At 44.9% G+C, this 15,974-nt stretch overlaps 1 protein-coding gene across 3 annotated transcripts in view; it reads right to left on the bottom strand.

Annotated features, from left to right (window-relative positions):
* Window positions 1-1,298: 1,298 nt before the first annotated feature.
* Window positions 1,299-15,974, bottom strand: part of RNFT2 (ring finger protein, transmembrane 2) — a 76,231-nt gene continuing 61,555 nt past the window's right edge. For all 3 annotated transcript variants that reach the window (XM_078154353.1, XM_021007934.2, XM_078154352.1), the window contains exons 8-11: window positions 12,588-12,737; window positions 10,886-10,951; window positions 9,226-9,327; window positions 1,299-7,067 (exon numbers count right to left, since the gene is read on the bottom strand). In XM_078154353.1, the coding sequence (XP_078010479.1) occupies window positions 6,819-7,067; window positions 9,226-9,327; window positions 10,886-10,951; window positions 12,588-12,737 (567 nt within the window). In that variant the 3' untranslated portion in view covers window positions 1,299-6,818. The remainder of the gene's footprint in view (window positions 7,068-9,225; window positions 9,328-10,885; window positions 10,952-12,587; window positions 12,738-15,974) is intronic.

The following is a 15,974-nucleotide window of genomic DNA, read 5'->3' as shown; positions in this document are numbered from 1 at the left end:
AGATTTTCACCCCCACAGTGCCCTAGCCTAGCGGTGATGGGAAAGAGGAGCTCAGTTCCCTTCTTCCTCACTGATTCCAGGCCAATCTATGGTCCCCTTTGGGGCTCTGCATTAGTAGATCATTGACAGAGAGCTGGGAAGGCCCCCAGAGGGCAGCCAGGTGGTACAATAGACCTGGAGTCAGGAAGCTCTGAGTTCAAATCCAGCCTCAGACACTAGCTGTGTGACCCTGGGCAAGTCACCTAACCCTGTTTGCCTCAGTTTTCTCATCTGTCAAATGAGCTGGAGAAGGAAATGGCAAAGCACTCTAGTATCTTTGCCAAGAAAACCCCAAATGGGGTCACAAAGAGTCGGACATGGCTGAAAAATGACTGAACAAGGACAAAACTTCCCAGAGTTGTTTAAAGGATTAAATGAGATAATTAATTATAAAGCACCTGGAAAAAAAATTGGCATTTTAAAAATGCCTGTTTTCAGGGGCAGCTAGGGGCGCAGTAGATAAGCTCCGGCCTTGGAGTCAGGAGGACCTGAGTTCAGATCCAGTTTTAGATACATGACACTTACTAGCTGTGTGACCCTGAGCAAGTCACTTAACCCTGCCTTGGCAAAAAAAAAAAAAGCTTGTTTTCCTCCTTCCTCCATGATTTTTTAAAAATAAATTTTTATCGCCTGCATTTACCAATGTAGCCCTCCTTCTCCCTTCCTAAGGGCCATTACTTGTAATAAAGAATTTTAAAAGAGAGTGGGAGAGCAGGTCAGCAAAAGTCAGCAATGCATTGAAAACGCTGACCTTGTATACAGTTTTCCGCACCCATAGTCTCTCACCTCTTCAAAAAAGGGAGGGAAGTGGCTTTTCAAGTCTCTTCTTTGGGGCTATGCACATGTGGCATAATTTCATAACATTCAGCTCCCATATTTTGTCATTATTACTCTTTCCATTTACATTGCTGTAGTCAATGTATATTACGTTTTCCTGGTTCTTGCTTTGCATCAGTTCATATAGGTCTTCCCATGATTCTCTGGATTCCTCATGTTGTTTCTTTTTTAAAATAAATTTTAATTACTTTAATAATACCTGCATCTTCCAAAGTATCTCTCTCTCCCCTCCTGCCAGAAAGCCATCCCTTATAATAAAATTAAAGGCAGGGGAGGTGGCGATGGGGAAACTAACCAATGCATTGAAAAAGTCTGACATTAGTGTGTGGGATGTTCCTGGCCAACAGTCACCCGTCTCTGCAAAGAAGAGAAGGAGGATTCTCCTATCTCAAGGCCAGCTCAATCATTATAATTCCACAGTATTCAGTGCACACCACTTTATTATTCTTTGCATCTGAATCGTAGTCAGTGCATATCTCATTTTCCTGGTCCTCCTATCAACCTTGTATCAGTACGCATGGGCCTCCCTGTGCTTTCTATACCATCGTAGTCATTGTTTCTTGTAGCACATTATGCTCTATTACATTTATGGACCACAACTTCCTCAAGCCATTCCCTAACTGATGGGCACCAATACTCTGTTTCCAGTTCTCTACCACTACAAAAAGTGCTGTTATAAATATTTTGGTGTCTATATGACCATTATTTTAGTCTTTGACCACCTCGAGGCATGTTCCTAGCAGTACGATCTCTGGGTCTAAGGCTGTGGACGCTGTAGTCCATACTTACCTCCCATACATCCAAACTGCTTTCTAGAATGGATTGATTAGGGGCAGATAGGTGGTGCAGTAGATAGAGCACCGGCCCTGGACTCAGGAGGACCTGAGTTCAAAATCAGCCTCAGACACATAATACTTACTAGCTGTGTGACCCTGGGCAAGTCATTTAACCCCACTGCCTAGCCCCCCCCCAAAAAAATAAGAAAAATAAAAAATAATAGAATGCATTGAACAATTCATAGCTCTATTCACAGGGCCCTAACATGCCCGTCTTTGAACAACCCCTCTAATACCTGAGTATTCCCATCATTGGCCATCTTTGCCAATTGGCTGCCCCCTCCATCAGAGAAGTTGTGCTTGGTCCAAGGGCACACAGCTGGTCAGTGGCAGATGCAGAATTTTAACCCAGGGCTTTATCCACTGTGCCGCAGTAACAGCTGTTGTCAGATGTTTGGTGAAGGAGTCAAAGAGTTGCCCCCACTGAAAGGACACGTATGCCATTGAAAGTGCCTGGGGTATGCCACGTCACAGACCTGCCACTGGGCAAGTCCAGCAATGCTGTACCACCCCCGAGAAGTGGTTACCCCATTCTAAAAAGCCTAGTTCTCATCTCTACCTGTTAAAAGTTTACCCATCCATCCTTCAAGTACCTCCTCATGCGGTACCTGCCTGGATCCCCCAGATCTCAAAGAGGCAGCATGGTGTTGGACAGAAAGCCAGCTTTGTAGTCAGGAAGATCTGGGTTCAAGTCCTGCCTTTAATATTTACTAATGTACTCCTTAATGGAGTAACATGTGCTATCTACTCAGTTGTGGAATCCTGGGCAAGTGACTTAACCTTTGTGTCTCATTTTCTTCATCTGTAAAATGGGGGAGGGGCAGACTCAATGGCCTCCAAGGTTCTATGCAGTTCTAGATCTAGGAACCTAGGATTCCTCTCTACTATGCTATGTGGCCTTAGATAAGTCACGTCACCTCCATAGACCTCCATAGACCCCAAGTCTCATGTGTAAAATGGGGATGATTAGACTTGCCCAATGCACTCTATAGGGAGGCAGGAAGGATTACATTTTGCAAACTTGCACACATTAAAAAAAAAAAGTACTATATTCATGGGAGTTCTTGCCATGTTCATAGAGTGATCTGCTGGAAAGAGAGCTGGATTTAGAGCAGGGGGAGCTGGGTTCAAATCTCACCTATGCTCCTTACCTAGCTTCACAACCACAGGAAATCACTTTCACCTTCCTGGGCCTCAGTTTCCTTTTCTGAAAAATGAAGGGATTAGACTCCCTGGCCTTTGAGGTCCTCCAGTTCAAAATCTAGAGATCTGTAAAATCCTCATTTTTCACTATAGGAGCCAGCATGCTATAGTGGAAAGGGCAAGAGATTTGCAGCCAGAGAATCTGGGTTCAAATCCCACCTCTTAAGACCCTGAAAAAGTTACCTGGGTTTGTTTCCTTTTCTATAAAACAGAGCGGGTTGGATTAGACCGCCTCTGAAGTCCCTTGCGCTCTAACTCCAAGGTCTGGGTCTCATGTTCTGTGAAATGAAGGGGTTGGACCAGATGGCTTCTGGTCCAGCTCTTCCTAGATAGGGACCAATAGTGCCTTTGTGGGAACTCTCCACTGAGTGTGTTTTGGGGAATCAGATCCTCTGGACCGTGGCGTTGTGATCCAATGACCTGATGCAGAGAACTGCGCTACTCACTGGGACAAATCCAGAGAGCCAACAACAGAGGCGTGGGAGATTTCTCCCCAGTCCCCAGCGACCTCGATTCACCAGGAGTCCCCTCTGCCTGTCTAGGAAGGGTTGCATTCTCTCCTGGGCTCAGCCTGTCCATATGCTTCCGTTTCCCAGCAAAGACAGTGCCTGAGGGCTTCTACAAGATCATGGATTGAGTGAGGGGAGCTAGAAACCCAATTTGGGGTCTCCTGATACCTCCCCAAACCGTTTTCTCTGCTAGATCACACCCGGCCTCTGCTAATAAGCCTTCTTGGGCTCTAATTTATCATGCCTCTGCTGTGTCTGCATGCAGGGAAATTTTCATGATAAACCAGTTGCCTGGCCTCCCGTTGCTTGCCTCTGGTTTCTTCCTTAAGGCTAATAGAAAGAGAAAAGAAGGAGATGCATAGATGGAACAGCCTCTCCCCCAGGTGCCCTCCTTCCTGCCTGTTTGTCTGAGCAAGTGGGATTTGAACATCATAGCTATTTCCATAGTAACAGAGCATGAAAGATGCCACTCTGCCCCGGAAGGTGATCTGTCATTGGGAGCCGGGAAAACGCCAAAATTGTTGAGCTATGGAGAAGATCCCAGCTCGCTCCGTGCCCCCAAGAAATGCCCCATGGCTGCTGGGATGGAAGCGCTCGGATAATCCCGTCTGGGGGCTTGGTGACAGCAAGACGGCTCAGCCTCGCTCCCGAGGACTGTGGGATAATCAGCTTATTAACCAGACAGGCTGCTCCCCCTCCCCCACCTTCTCTGAAAACCTATACACTTCGTGAGCTTTGGCATCAGCGAGTGGTGCTACGGCCCAGGCTGAGAGCAAGATGGCTGGAAGACCACAGAGGGATAGGCAGAGGATGCCTGGGGCTTTTGTGGTCGCTATGCAAAGCGAAACGTGAGAACTCACCCAAAACAAAACAAAAAACTCTGAGATGGAATGCTGTGTAATTATAACAATCAAGCTTGACCCTGGAGAAGAGTAGAGAAAACGCATCTCCTTCCCCTCTTTGCAAAGGCTGGGGTGTGGGGTGTGGGTGAGAAGTAGTGTACATGCTTCATGTATCCGTTGGTTTTGCTGAATTGCTTTTCTGGGTCAGAAATGAAGGTGATGTAAAAACAAAATCGATCAATAAAAATGGAACAGGCAGGTGGCGCAGTGCATAGAGCACTGAGCCTGGAATCAGAAAGACCTGAGTTCCAATCTAGCTTCAGATACTTACTAACTACGTGTCCCTGGGCAAGTCACTTCACCCTGTTTGCCTCAGTTTCTTCATCTGTAAAGTGAGCTGGAGAAGGAAATGGCAAACTACTCTAGTATCTCTGCCAAGAAAACCCCACACAGGGTCACAGAAAGTCAGACATGACTGAAAAACGACTGAACAATAAATCAATAAAAATAAAATAATATTAAAAATGGAAATGGGAGTCTAGATGTTTTCTTTTGTAAGTCTCTCTGTGGAATAAGCAGCAGTACAGGTAGTAGAAAGAGTAGATTTGGAGTCGAAGGACTGGGTTCAAATTCACAGCTGGTGTAACCTTCTCTGGACCTCGGTCTCCTCATCTTTAAAATGAGGGGTCAGATTAGATGGCATCTGAAACCCCTTTTAGCCCTAAATCTCAGATCTTCTGGTCCTAGGTTGGTTGGGGAAGAAGCTGGAAGAAAGGGTTTTACCCATCGTATCATGGAAGTAGAGAATGTCTAGTGTGGAAATTCCCTACACTGACGCACACTGACAAAGTTTTGCGATGTACAGGCTTATAGAATGGGAGCCATAAGATTCAATTTGACTCACATATGGCTGCAAATCAAGCACCTGTCTGAGCTGGACTCGAACCCAGGTCTTCCTGATTCTAAGGCTTATTCTCTAGCCACTACACCAGGACCTCTCTCAAAGAGAGAGTAGAAAATAAAATCAAATTTGCCTCATAGCTTAAGTTAGAAAAACCAGAGCAGCTAGGTGGTGCAGTGGATAGAGTACCGGCCTTGGAGTCAAGAAGACCTGAGTTCAAATGTGGCCTCAGATACATAACACTCACTAGCTGTGTGACCCTGGGCAAGTCACTTAATTCCATTGCCTAGCCAAAATAAAAAATAGAGCAAAGAAGCCTAAGTACAACTGGGCTCAGTGCCATAACCCCACATCCCCTCAGGGCCACCAGGAGGATGAAGTAATGCCTATGGATGGCCCTGGCAGGCACAGGCAAGGGCACTGGTTAGTCAGTGAACAAGCAGCTCTGTTAAGTGTTGGGAATACAGAAATCCACCCCTCAAGAAGCTTATACTCTAATGGGGAGATGACATGTTCACATATCAGTATATAAATTATATGAATACAAGGTGGTTCACATATGAATAGGAGGCAGTTATGAGAGGGAGGAAGAGGAGAGGAGGCAGAGGAAGAATGAGGATGGGAGATGAAGCAAGGAGGAGTGTGCGGAAGGGGACAAAGCTGTATGTGCTGGTGGAGGCGTTGAGAGCCGTCTACATCCAGGTGGCAGATTGCCCACCCCATCCCTGAATGTGGTTATCCCTCCCAGCCTGTGGACCACAGGGCTTTCTAGAGTTTCTCAGAATCACTCAGAGATGCACAGGGCCCCCAGGCTATCTACTTCAATTTGACCCACTCAGGAATCCACACTACAGAGTCTCTGACAGGATGGCCATCCAGCATTTTCTTAGAGGTTTACCTACCACCTCCAGCATGGAGGACAGTGCCTAGTATGGAATAGGAGCACGCCCAATTCACTAAATGGGAGGAGGGTTTCTTTTCATGAAAATCTTTGGTTCCCAACATTTGTGTCCATTTTTGCTCCTCTCTCCAGTGACCCAGATGATAGCCCAAACCATCAACCCTATCCAGGAGCCAGGTCACCATGTTACAACTAATACTAATAGAAGCATTTACATAGAGTTCTAGGGTTTGCAAAGTACTTACAAAGTTATCTCATTTCACCTCACAACAACCCTGTGAGGTAGGTGGTGTTATTATTCCCATCTTACAGATGTGGAAATTTGAGGCTCAGAGAGGTTATATGCTAGCTACTAATTGACTTAGCCAGAGTTATACAGTGAACATCTATTGGGGTAGCATTCAAACTCAATTCTTCCTGACTCCAAGTCCAGTGGTCTCTTCACCACACCACCTAGATGGGGAGGGGCTACAGCTAGGTGACCAAGATTATCTACTACTTTCTGAGGGCTGAAAAAGGCTAGAAGACAGGCAACAGACGTAACTGTGTCCGATTCTTCAGGGCTGACTTAGGGGTCCTGGTTGAAAAGAGATGAGGATATTGTCAAGGTCAAGGGATTTCATCAGCCTATGGAGAAGTGAGGGGAGGATGGAGAAGGGAGCTCAGGTGAGAATCTCAGTTCTGGATCCAAGGTGAACAAAGCCTATCCTAAAGGATACCCATACTAGAAATTGTTCACCAGCCTGGCATTCACGGAGTGTGGCCGAGGACAGGATGCCACGTTGGGATGAGACTGATGTGTGATGGAGATCCGGGGATCTTTCCCAAAATCTCTTCCACTCTTCCACCATGAGAGCCTTTTGACCTAATACACCTGGAAATGGGCAGAGGTGGTACCATCCTTCCAGCATCGCAGGGTTTCCACGGCAACGAGCGGCAGAGAGGGCAGGTCCTCTCCCGGTCGAACCAAAGGCAGAGACACTCCTCACAGAAGACATGCTACGAGGACAAGGAGCATAGTGAAAGGAGGACCACCTTGTGGGCCTTGGTGCTCCCACCGCATCTCAAACATCTCAACATGTCCAAAACATGACTTAGTACCTTCCGTCCCACACTACCCCCCCTTCCTGGCTTCCTCAGTTCCATTGAGGGCATTATCATCCTTCTAGTCAACCAAGTTCACACAACAGGAATCATTCTCAACACCCACTGAACATTTATTAAGTACCTGCCGTGTGCAAAGCACTGGGCTGGATGCTGTGGGGTGGGGGTACAAAATTCATAGGATTCTATATTTAGAGCTAGAAAATGGACCCTTTGGGGAATGTAATCCAACTGTCATTTTCTAGAGGAAATGGAGGCTAAGAGAATGGAAATGATTTGCACCAGGTCATATGGGTTAAGAAAATGGCAGAACTGGAATCTGAACCCAGGTCTACAGATAACAAATCCACAGCTCTTTCTACTATGTCATGATGCTAAATTCACGTGCAAAGTAAACTAATCCAATGAGCTTGCATTAAGCACTTGCTATATTTAGGCACAGTGCTAGTATTTATTAAGTCAACAAGTATTTATTAAGGGCCTACTATGGAAAAAAAAAGAGCCTACAGTGTGCAAGAATATAATCAAAAACAGAAAGACAATCCTGCCCTCAAGGAACTTGCATTCTAGTGGGGGAAAACAACATATAAAGGGGAACTGAAGACAGGCTGGAGATGCTAGGCTTTGTGGATTCAAAGGAAACAAACAAAAAATTGACCCTTCTTTCAGGAAGCTTAAGGAACTTATATTCTAACAGGGAGACAAGGCATACATTTTATATTTAAGGATCTGTGATTTCAATGTTTGTAGAGGTGCCCTAGGGCAGCTAGGTGTGCACTAGATAGAGTGCTGGGGCCTGAAGTCAGGAAGACTCATCTTCTTGAGTTCAAATCTGGCCTCAGACACTTACTAGCTGTGTGACCCTGGGCAAATCACTTCACCCTGTTTGCCTCAGTTTCCTCATCTGTAAAATGAGGGGGTTAGACTAGATGGCCCATGGGATCTCTTTGGACTCTAAATCTAGGATCTTGGGGGCAGCTAGGTGTCACAGTTGATAGAGCACTGGCCCTGGAGTCAGGAGGACCTGAGTTCAAGTCCAGCCTCAGATAATTGACACTTACTAGCTGTGTGACTCTGGGCAAGTCACTTAACCCCAACTGCCTCACCAAAAAGAAATAAAATTAAAAAAAATAAAAATCTAGGATCTTAAGTACTGTCTCCTAAAGGAAGACCATCCTGATGTCCCCTCCCCCCAGAAATTACTTTACATTTACTTTGTGTAATGTTTTAGTTATGCCCCTGTGTTATATACACTGTACTTCCCTTAAGAGAATGGCTGCTTCTTGAGGACAGGGAATGTTTTCTTTTTATCTTTATATCCCAGGGCCTAGTACAGTGCCTGGCACATAGTAAGTACTTAATAAATGCTTATTAAATTAACAGCAGGTTATTGAATTAATCTACTAGGGCTCTGGGAAGAGTGTTCAGTTTGCTCGTGGGCCTTTTAAAATGGAGAGACGAGAGGGGCTGTCGACATTCTCTTTTTAAGGGGCATGAAGCGGGCCACGCTTGGGGAATGGCTCAGGGGCTTAACAGCTCCTGCAGTATGTGACCTGTGACCACAGGCAGCTCTCTGAACCACAGCCCCCCTCCTCCCCAGGTGCTCTGAGGCTTGGTAATCTGGACCGCCACCCCATGGGGCCTGGCCACAGTCATCAGCCGTCTCCTTCACATGACCCAGGGCCCCAGGGGCTGTGACTTCACACAGTCCTTCCAAGGGCTGGCTGTCACATGGAAGAGGAATGAGACTAGTTAGGCTTGGCCCCAGTGGGCAGACCCAGGGGCCATGGGGGGAAGCTGCAAGGAGACAGGCTTAGCGACGATGTCGGGAAAAACTTCCTAACAAGACATGCTGGCTGGGAGCGGGATGGGCTGATTGGGGAGGTTACTGGAAGCCTTCAGGAGGAGGCGACCACGTCTATGGGATGGTATAAAGGGGGTTCCTGGTCAGGTATGGTGGACTCTGCCCCTGAGGTCTCTTCCCACTCAGAAAGTCTAAGGTTCCTAGCTCCCTCAGCTCCTCCCAGATGAGGAACAGGGGACCCTCACTCACCTGGCACATCAGGACCAGAGGCTCCCGGAACTCAGCTTGGCAAATGGCACAGATCTCACCAGCCTCAGAACATTGCTGGCTTGTAGCCCGAACTCCATAGTTCTATATGGGGAAGAAGGGGAAAGAGAGGCCTGGCTTTCACAGTTAAAGACAGCATGCTGTCCGTAGATATGGGGCACAGGCTCTTCTCCAGGCCTGGATTCCAGGTATAAAGTAAGCACTTAACAAATGTCTGCTGAGGGGCAGCTAGGTGGTACAGTGGATAGAGCACTGGCCCTGGAGTCAGGAGGACCTGAGTTCAAGTCTGGCCTCAGACAATTGACACCTACTAGCTGTGTGACCCTGGGCAAGTCACTTAACCCCACTGCCTAACCAAAAATAATAATAATAATAATAATAATAATAATAATAAATGTCTGTTGAATGAATGACTGGAATTCTGTCACTCTCCATCTCCCAGCCTCTGCATGGGCTAACTCCCATATCTGAAAGGCTCTCTCGCTTCACCTCTAACACTCAGAATCCCTAGCTGCCTTCCAAGCAAAGCCTCAATGCTCTCTCCACCAGGATGCTTCTCCTGATCCCTCCCCCACTCCCTTGGTCACATCCCATTCCTGAAATGACTTTGTATATATTTTGAATGTACTTATGTGTGAACGTGCCGTTGCCCTTGATAGACCGGAGTTCCCTGAGGGCAGGGACGGTTCCATATTTGTCTTTCTGTCTTTAGTGCCTAGCATAGCACCTGCTACATAGCTGATGCTTAATAAATGCTTACTGACTGGCTGATCTGCTTGCTGCCTGCCTCTCTATCCCTTCCAAGCCCACTGCTACAGTCTGTTCCCTCTGACTGCTAACTAGCTTCCTCCCTCAGACCTCACATTTATTGTTTTTGAGTCGTTTCAGTCATGTCTGCCTCTTAGAGACCCCCGCCCCCTGCCCCTTGGGTATTTCTTGGCAGAAATACTGGAGTGGTTTGCCATTTCCTTCTCCAGCCTGTTTTACAGATGAAGAACTGAGGCAAACAGAGTGAAGTGACTTGCCCAGGGTCAAACTTCTAGAACGTGTCTAAGGCTGGATTTGAGCTCATGGACATGAGTCTTCCTAATTCCAAGCCCAGGGCTCTATGCACTGTGGCACCACCACTGTATTTTGTAACTCTCAAACATACATTACATTATCCTGTAACACTACATAATTGCGTTATCATGTAATAGTGTATGTAACAGCATCTACATTGTATCTTTTTCTCCTCCTGGACTGTAAGCTCCATGAGGGCAAAGACTGTGCCTTCTCCAAGCTTTGTACCTCCCCCAGGAATGCTCTGCTCATAGGAGGCACCTAACAGATGACTTTCATCATTGCTGTTGCATCTTGCCCCTCCCCCACTCCCTTACTCTCCCCCACTGCCAGCTGCAGCTGACATGTTTCCTCCTTCCACTAGAATATACACCAACACGTAGGGCTTAGCACCGCTCCTGGAACTCAGGAAGTGCTTCATAAATACTGGTTAACAAGAGACCGAGAGCCTTCTCTGACCGATGGTCAATGTTTCCTGAACCTTATAAACTTCTTAGGGGCATTGTAAGGGAGGGAGCACCTGAATCTTCTTCAGTTGACCACCCAACTTATTACAGACCTTTGTTTGAATATGACTCACCTGAGGGGTGCAGAGAAGCTTCAGGGCCTTCCTTACTCCGCCCAGCCGGCCACAGATGTCAAATGACTGAAAGGAGAGAGACAGATGACCAACTATTTTCCATCCCCATAGGAGATGGTCCATTCCAACTATATCCACCAGCCCTGGGCCAGGGGTGGGGCAGGGAATCAGACTCCACTTAGAGAATCCATTAAAAATGTAGAAGAGGCCCCTTCCAGTGCCACATCTATAATCCTAAGTGCTAACTGTATAACACACAAGGTGTAGAGGTTCCATAACGGCCCTAGATTTTAGGAAAAGAAATTGTCATTTCCATCTGTGATGTCTCCCATGTGGCTGGTACTCATTACTTCCCAAAGGGCTCCCAAACACATTACCTCATTAACGCTAACTCTGTACTATATAGTTTTATTATATATTTAATATATTAAAATATTTATTTATATATTAAATATATAAAATACATTTTATATGAATATATACTATATTATAATACAGTAATATATAAAATATAAAAATAAATATAAAAATATTTATGTATTAAAATATTTTATACATTTTTTACATTTGAGTAGATATTGTTGCCCTTCCCCCCCATTAAGCTTTGTGAAAGCAGGGGCTGTTCTGTTTTAAACTTTGTAATCCTAGAACCTATATATATAACAGATGCTTAATTAATGCTTACTTATTGTCTCTTGATTGATTTAGTCCATACAGCAGTCTCTTGAGAGCTGGAAACTCCAAGAGATCAGGGATTTGAAGTCAGGAAGACTTAGGTTCAAATCCCATCTTAGATACTTGTGAAACCTTTGCAAATCACTTAATCTCTTTGGGACTCAGTTTCCTCGTCTGTAAAATAAGGGGGGTGAAGTCAATGTTCTTTAAGGTCCCTTTCCGCTTTAAACTGATGATCCTATGATTGATGTAAACCCATTAGTAATCTCTTAAGTCCTGTGTTCTAATGATATTATACAAATTAGTCCAACTCTGTCATTTTCTAGATGAGAAAACACTCAGAGGGGTAATGTCCATTTCCCAAAGTTATACAGTGACCTAGTAGCAGGAATGAGGCTACAAATCGTGTCTCTCAGTTCTCTGTTACTATATGAAAGAGTGTGAGGGGCAGTGGGGAAACCATAATCATTTTACACTTGATAAACCTAGAGAGAGATGAGGCATTGTGGTATAGTAGATAGAAAACAAGCCTAGAAGTCAAGAAGACCTAAGTTTAAGTTGCCTCTCCGACACGTATTAGCCACAAGACCCTGGACAAATCACTTAACACCTAGGTGCTCTGAGCATTTCTCTGAGTTGCAGAGAAAGTGCTGACCTGCATTGGTAGGAGTTCTTTACTGAGAGTTCCCTATGCTAATGAAATTAATGGTCCAGTTCATGGACCACAATTTTATAGTAGTTTAGGGGGAAAAAAAATCCAAACCAGAAATCCCTACCATGTATGGCTACCAATAACACTCTTTTCTTTCTACCCTTTGCTCTCTGAGGCTAAGCAAAAATATGGAGTGCACAGTGTCATGGGCTAATTTAGACTAATTTGATTCATGGGCACTATACATATGGTCCACTTCATAGGCAAGAGATAATGGTAATGATACAGTGGGGGCTTTTTTCCCCCTCCTTTCTTGCTGGAGAAGAACCATATGTTTCTACTGTTATGGGAAATCTCCTCCCCATGGCACCTTACCTTGCAAAGGCTGTAAAGGATGATGAGGACCCCTCCCAGGAAATAGCTATTGGAGGGGTCATCTCCCATGATGTATTTGTACCACAGCTGGATGGGAACGAGTGACCGGAACAGCTGGCTCAGCTCTTCAATCACCAGATAGAACTTGCCCTGTAATCACATCAGAGACATAAATTATGATTACTGTTAAAGACCCAAAGGGCAATGTCAGGGGGGCTCGGGCACCCATGATAATGATGCTCCGAGCCCTTCACAGGCCATTAATCAGTATCCAGAAGCACTTAAGCAGGCCCTTAATGGGGGTAGAGACTAGTGTCAGGGAGAGACAACCCCTGCCCGCTGCCTAGGAAAAATCAAACGGTGAAGGGAGCAGGCATTCAGATCGCATTTCAAGGGGATGGAAACCTTACCCCTCTAGTAGAGGGCGTGTGTGTGTGTGTGTGTGTGTGTGTGTGTGTGTGTGTGTGTGTGTGTAAGTTTATGGTCCCTGTTGAACCAACTGCATGAAGAATTTTCACCAGAATAGCATCAAGTGTTGGTTTGTTGTCTGAGGACCAACCTATTGGGAGGGAATTGGCAAATTCCTATTCATTGTATTTGGTCACACAGGTCTGGGGTGGTAGTGGATTCCCTCTTTGATATGTATATTGATAAGTCTCTTTGACCAACACTTGGGTGATCCAAGTCATGTACCCCCAAGACCCTCATTAGAATGAGTCCACATCTCATTCTGATATTCATTTACTCATTAATTGTTAACCAATCAGCATTGATTGCCACCCTCAGGAACACCTACTTTTCCAAGAGCATATAAGTTGTGAGCCCGCCATGATGAAGTTCTTTGGCATTTGAAAGTACCACTGACATCTTTTATTATAAAATACTAGCATTATTAATAAGATGATTAATTACCCAGAAACTATGTCTCTCAAACTTTCTAGATATCACACTAGGAATTTACATTGTTCAGAAAAGGGTCATCAGGATGGTGAAAGGTCTTGAAGGACCATGCCATATGAGAGTCAGGTGAAGGAATTAGGAGTACTGAGCCTGAAGAAGAGAAGACATAGAGGGAATAGGAAAAGTTTCTTCAAATCTTAGAAGGGCTGTCATGGGGAAGAGGATTAGCCTTGCTCCTCTTGGCCCCAGAGGGCAGAACAATGGGTGGAAGGTGCCAAGAAGCCGGTATTAGCCAGATGTCTTGAAAAACTTCCTGAGCATTAGTCCAAAGTGGAATGGGTTTCCTCTGGAGGTAGTGAGATCCTTCTTCCTGAAGTTCTTCAGGCAACAAACGGATGAGTACTTGTTGAGGACACTGGGAAAGGTATTTTCCCAAGACATGAGTTAGATTAGCTGCCTGCCAAGGTCTCTTCTACCTCTAAGGCACTGGGACACACTCATGCCCACATTTTCTGGAATATCAGGTTTTAAAATGGATCAGATTATATTGAAAAGGAAGCTGTGGAGGGGTGGAGCCAAGATGGAAGGGCCAAGATGGCAGAATGAAGCCAGCATTTTTTTTTGGGTGAAGCAATCTGGGTTAAGTGACTTGCCCAGGGTCACACAGCTAGGAAGCGTCAAGTGTCTGAGGCCAGATTTGAACTCAGGTCCACCTGACTCCAGGGCCACTGCTCTATCTACTGTGCTACCTAGCCACTGTGAAGCCAGCATTTTTTGCTGAGCTCTCCCAACACATTTCCTCCACAAAAAAAAAAAAAGCTTAAGTAATATGCCAAACTGAATTATGAGTAGGAAACCCAGGAAAATCGCAGTAAGTCATTTTTCTAGTCTAGGGCAGCTTGGGAAGACAGAAAGAGAAATCTGTGGACACTGGGGTGGAGGCTAGCTGGTGGAAGTGGCAGCAGCTAGGAAGCTTCAGTGGTAGGCTGAACCTCTGATCAGAAAGAGATCCCAGGAAACCCCTGTACTGCTGTTGGGAGCAGGATGACTGCTGTTTGGTGGCTCTGCTGCTCCTCTCCCAGTTCTGGATTGAAGTTTGAGGGAAGAAAGGAGCAATTATGGTTGTGAGGGATTGGAAGCCCTAGCTGGGTAAGGACCAGAGTAGGAGGGCAGTGACCAGACCTCTCTCTGTATCACACCACCTTGGACACACCAAAAATTTATAGGCCCCCCACTGAGCTGTGAAAGCATCAGGAGACCATAAAATACAGAAGCTCAGGCCAGCCACACACCCCTGCAGAGGTGAGCAGAGCCCAACTCCAAAACAAAGTCCAAAGTCAAGAAATAGGCTGGAGAAATGAGCAAACAACAACAACAGAACCTGACAATTAAAAGCTTCTGTGGTGACAGGGAAACTCAAGACACAAACTCAGAAGAAGATAACGACTTGAAAACATCCACAAGTAAAACCTCAAAGAAAAATGCAGATTGGACACAAGCCCAGAAAGAATCCCCAGAAGACCTAACAAACGAAATTTAAAAAAGAACAAAACAATTTTAAATCAAATAAGAGTGTCAGAGGAAAAACTGGGAAAAGAAATGAGAAATGATGCAAAAAAACTGAAAAAAAGAACTAACAGCTTAGGAAAAGAGGCAAAAAAAAAAGCTGAAGAAAAGAACTTCTAATGGTAAAATAATAGTAATTATAATAATGACAATAACAACAATAGCATACATACACACAGAGCTTATTATGTTCCAAGCAATATGCTAAGCAGTAATATTGTCTCATTTGATCCTCACAACACCAAGGGGGGGGGTAAATAGTACTATTATTCCCACTTTACAGTTGAGGCAAACAGAGGTCAAGTGACTTGTCCAGTGTCACACAGACAATAAATGCTTGAGATTAGATTTGAACTCAGGCCTTCTTGACTCTATGACTGGTACTCTACCCACTGTACCACCAACTACTCTGCATAACAGCGTGGTAAAAGAGGTACAAAAATACTGAAGAAAATAACTCATTAAAGATCAGAATTGCTCAAGTGGAAGCTAATGACACCATGAGACATCAAGAAACAAGAAAGCAAAGTCAAAAGACTAAAACAAGAAAATGGGAAATATCTCATAGGAAAAGGGGAGATAATTTAAGATTATTGGATTACTTGAAAGCCATCATCAAAAAAAAAGAACATAAATATTATATTTCAAGAAATTATAAAGGAAAACTGCCCAGATATCTTAGAACCAGAGGACAAAGTAGAAACCGAAAGAACCCACTGATCACTACCTGAAAAAAAAAATCTCAAAATGAAAACTTCTAGGAAAATTATAGCTAAATTCCATAGCTCCCAGGTCAAGGAAAAAATATTGCAAGCAGAGAAAGAAAACATCCAAATACCATAAAGGCACAATCAAGATCACACAAGAATTAGCAGCCACCACCGAAAATGAGTAGAAGGCTTGGAATATGATAAATTCTAG

This window comes from Phascolarctos cinereus, unplaced genomic scaffold (genome assembly GCF_003287225.1).
Source record: "Phascolarctos cinereus isolate Bilbo 61053 unplaced genomic scaffold, phaCin_HiC Scaffold_4;HRSCAF=312, whole genome shotgun sequence".
Lineage (NCBI taxonomy): Eukaryota > Metazoa > Chordata > Mammalia > Diprotodontia > Phascolarctidae > Phascolarctos > Phascolarctos cinereus.
This window is presented reverse-complemented; position numbering and strand designations above follow the sequence as displayed.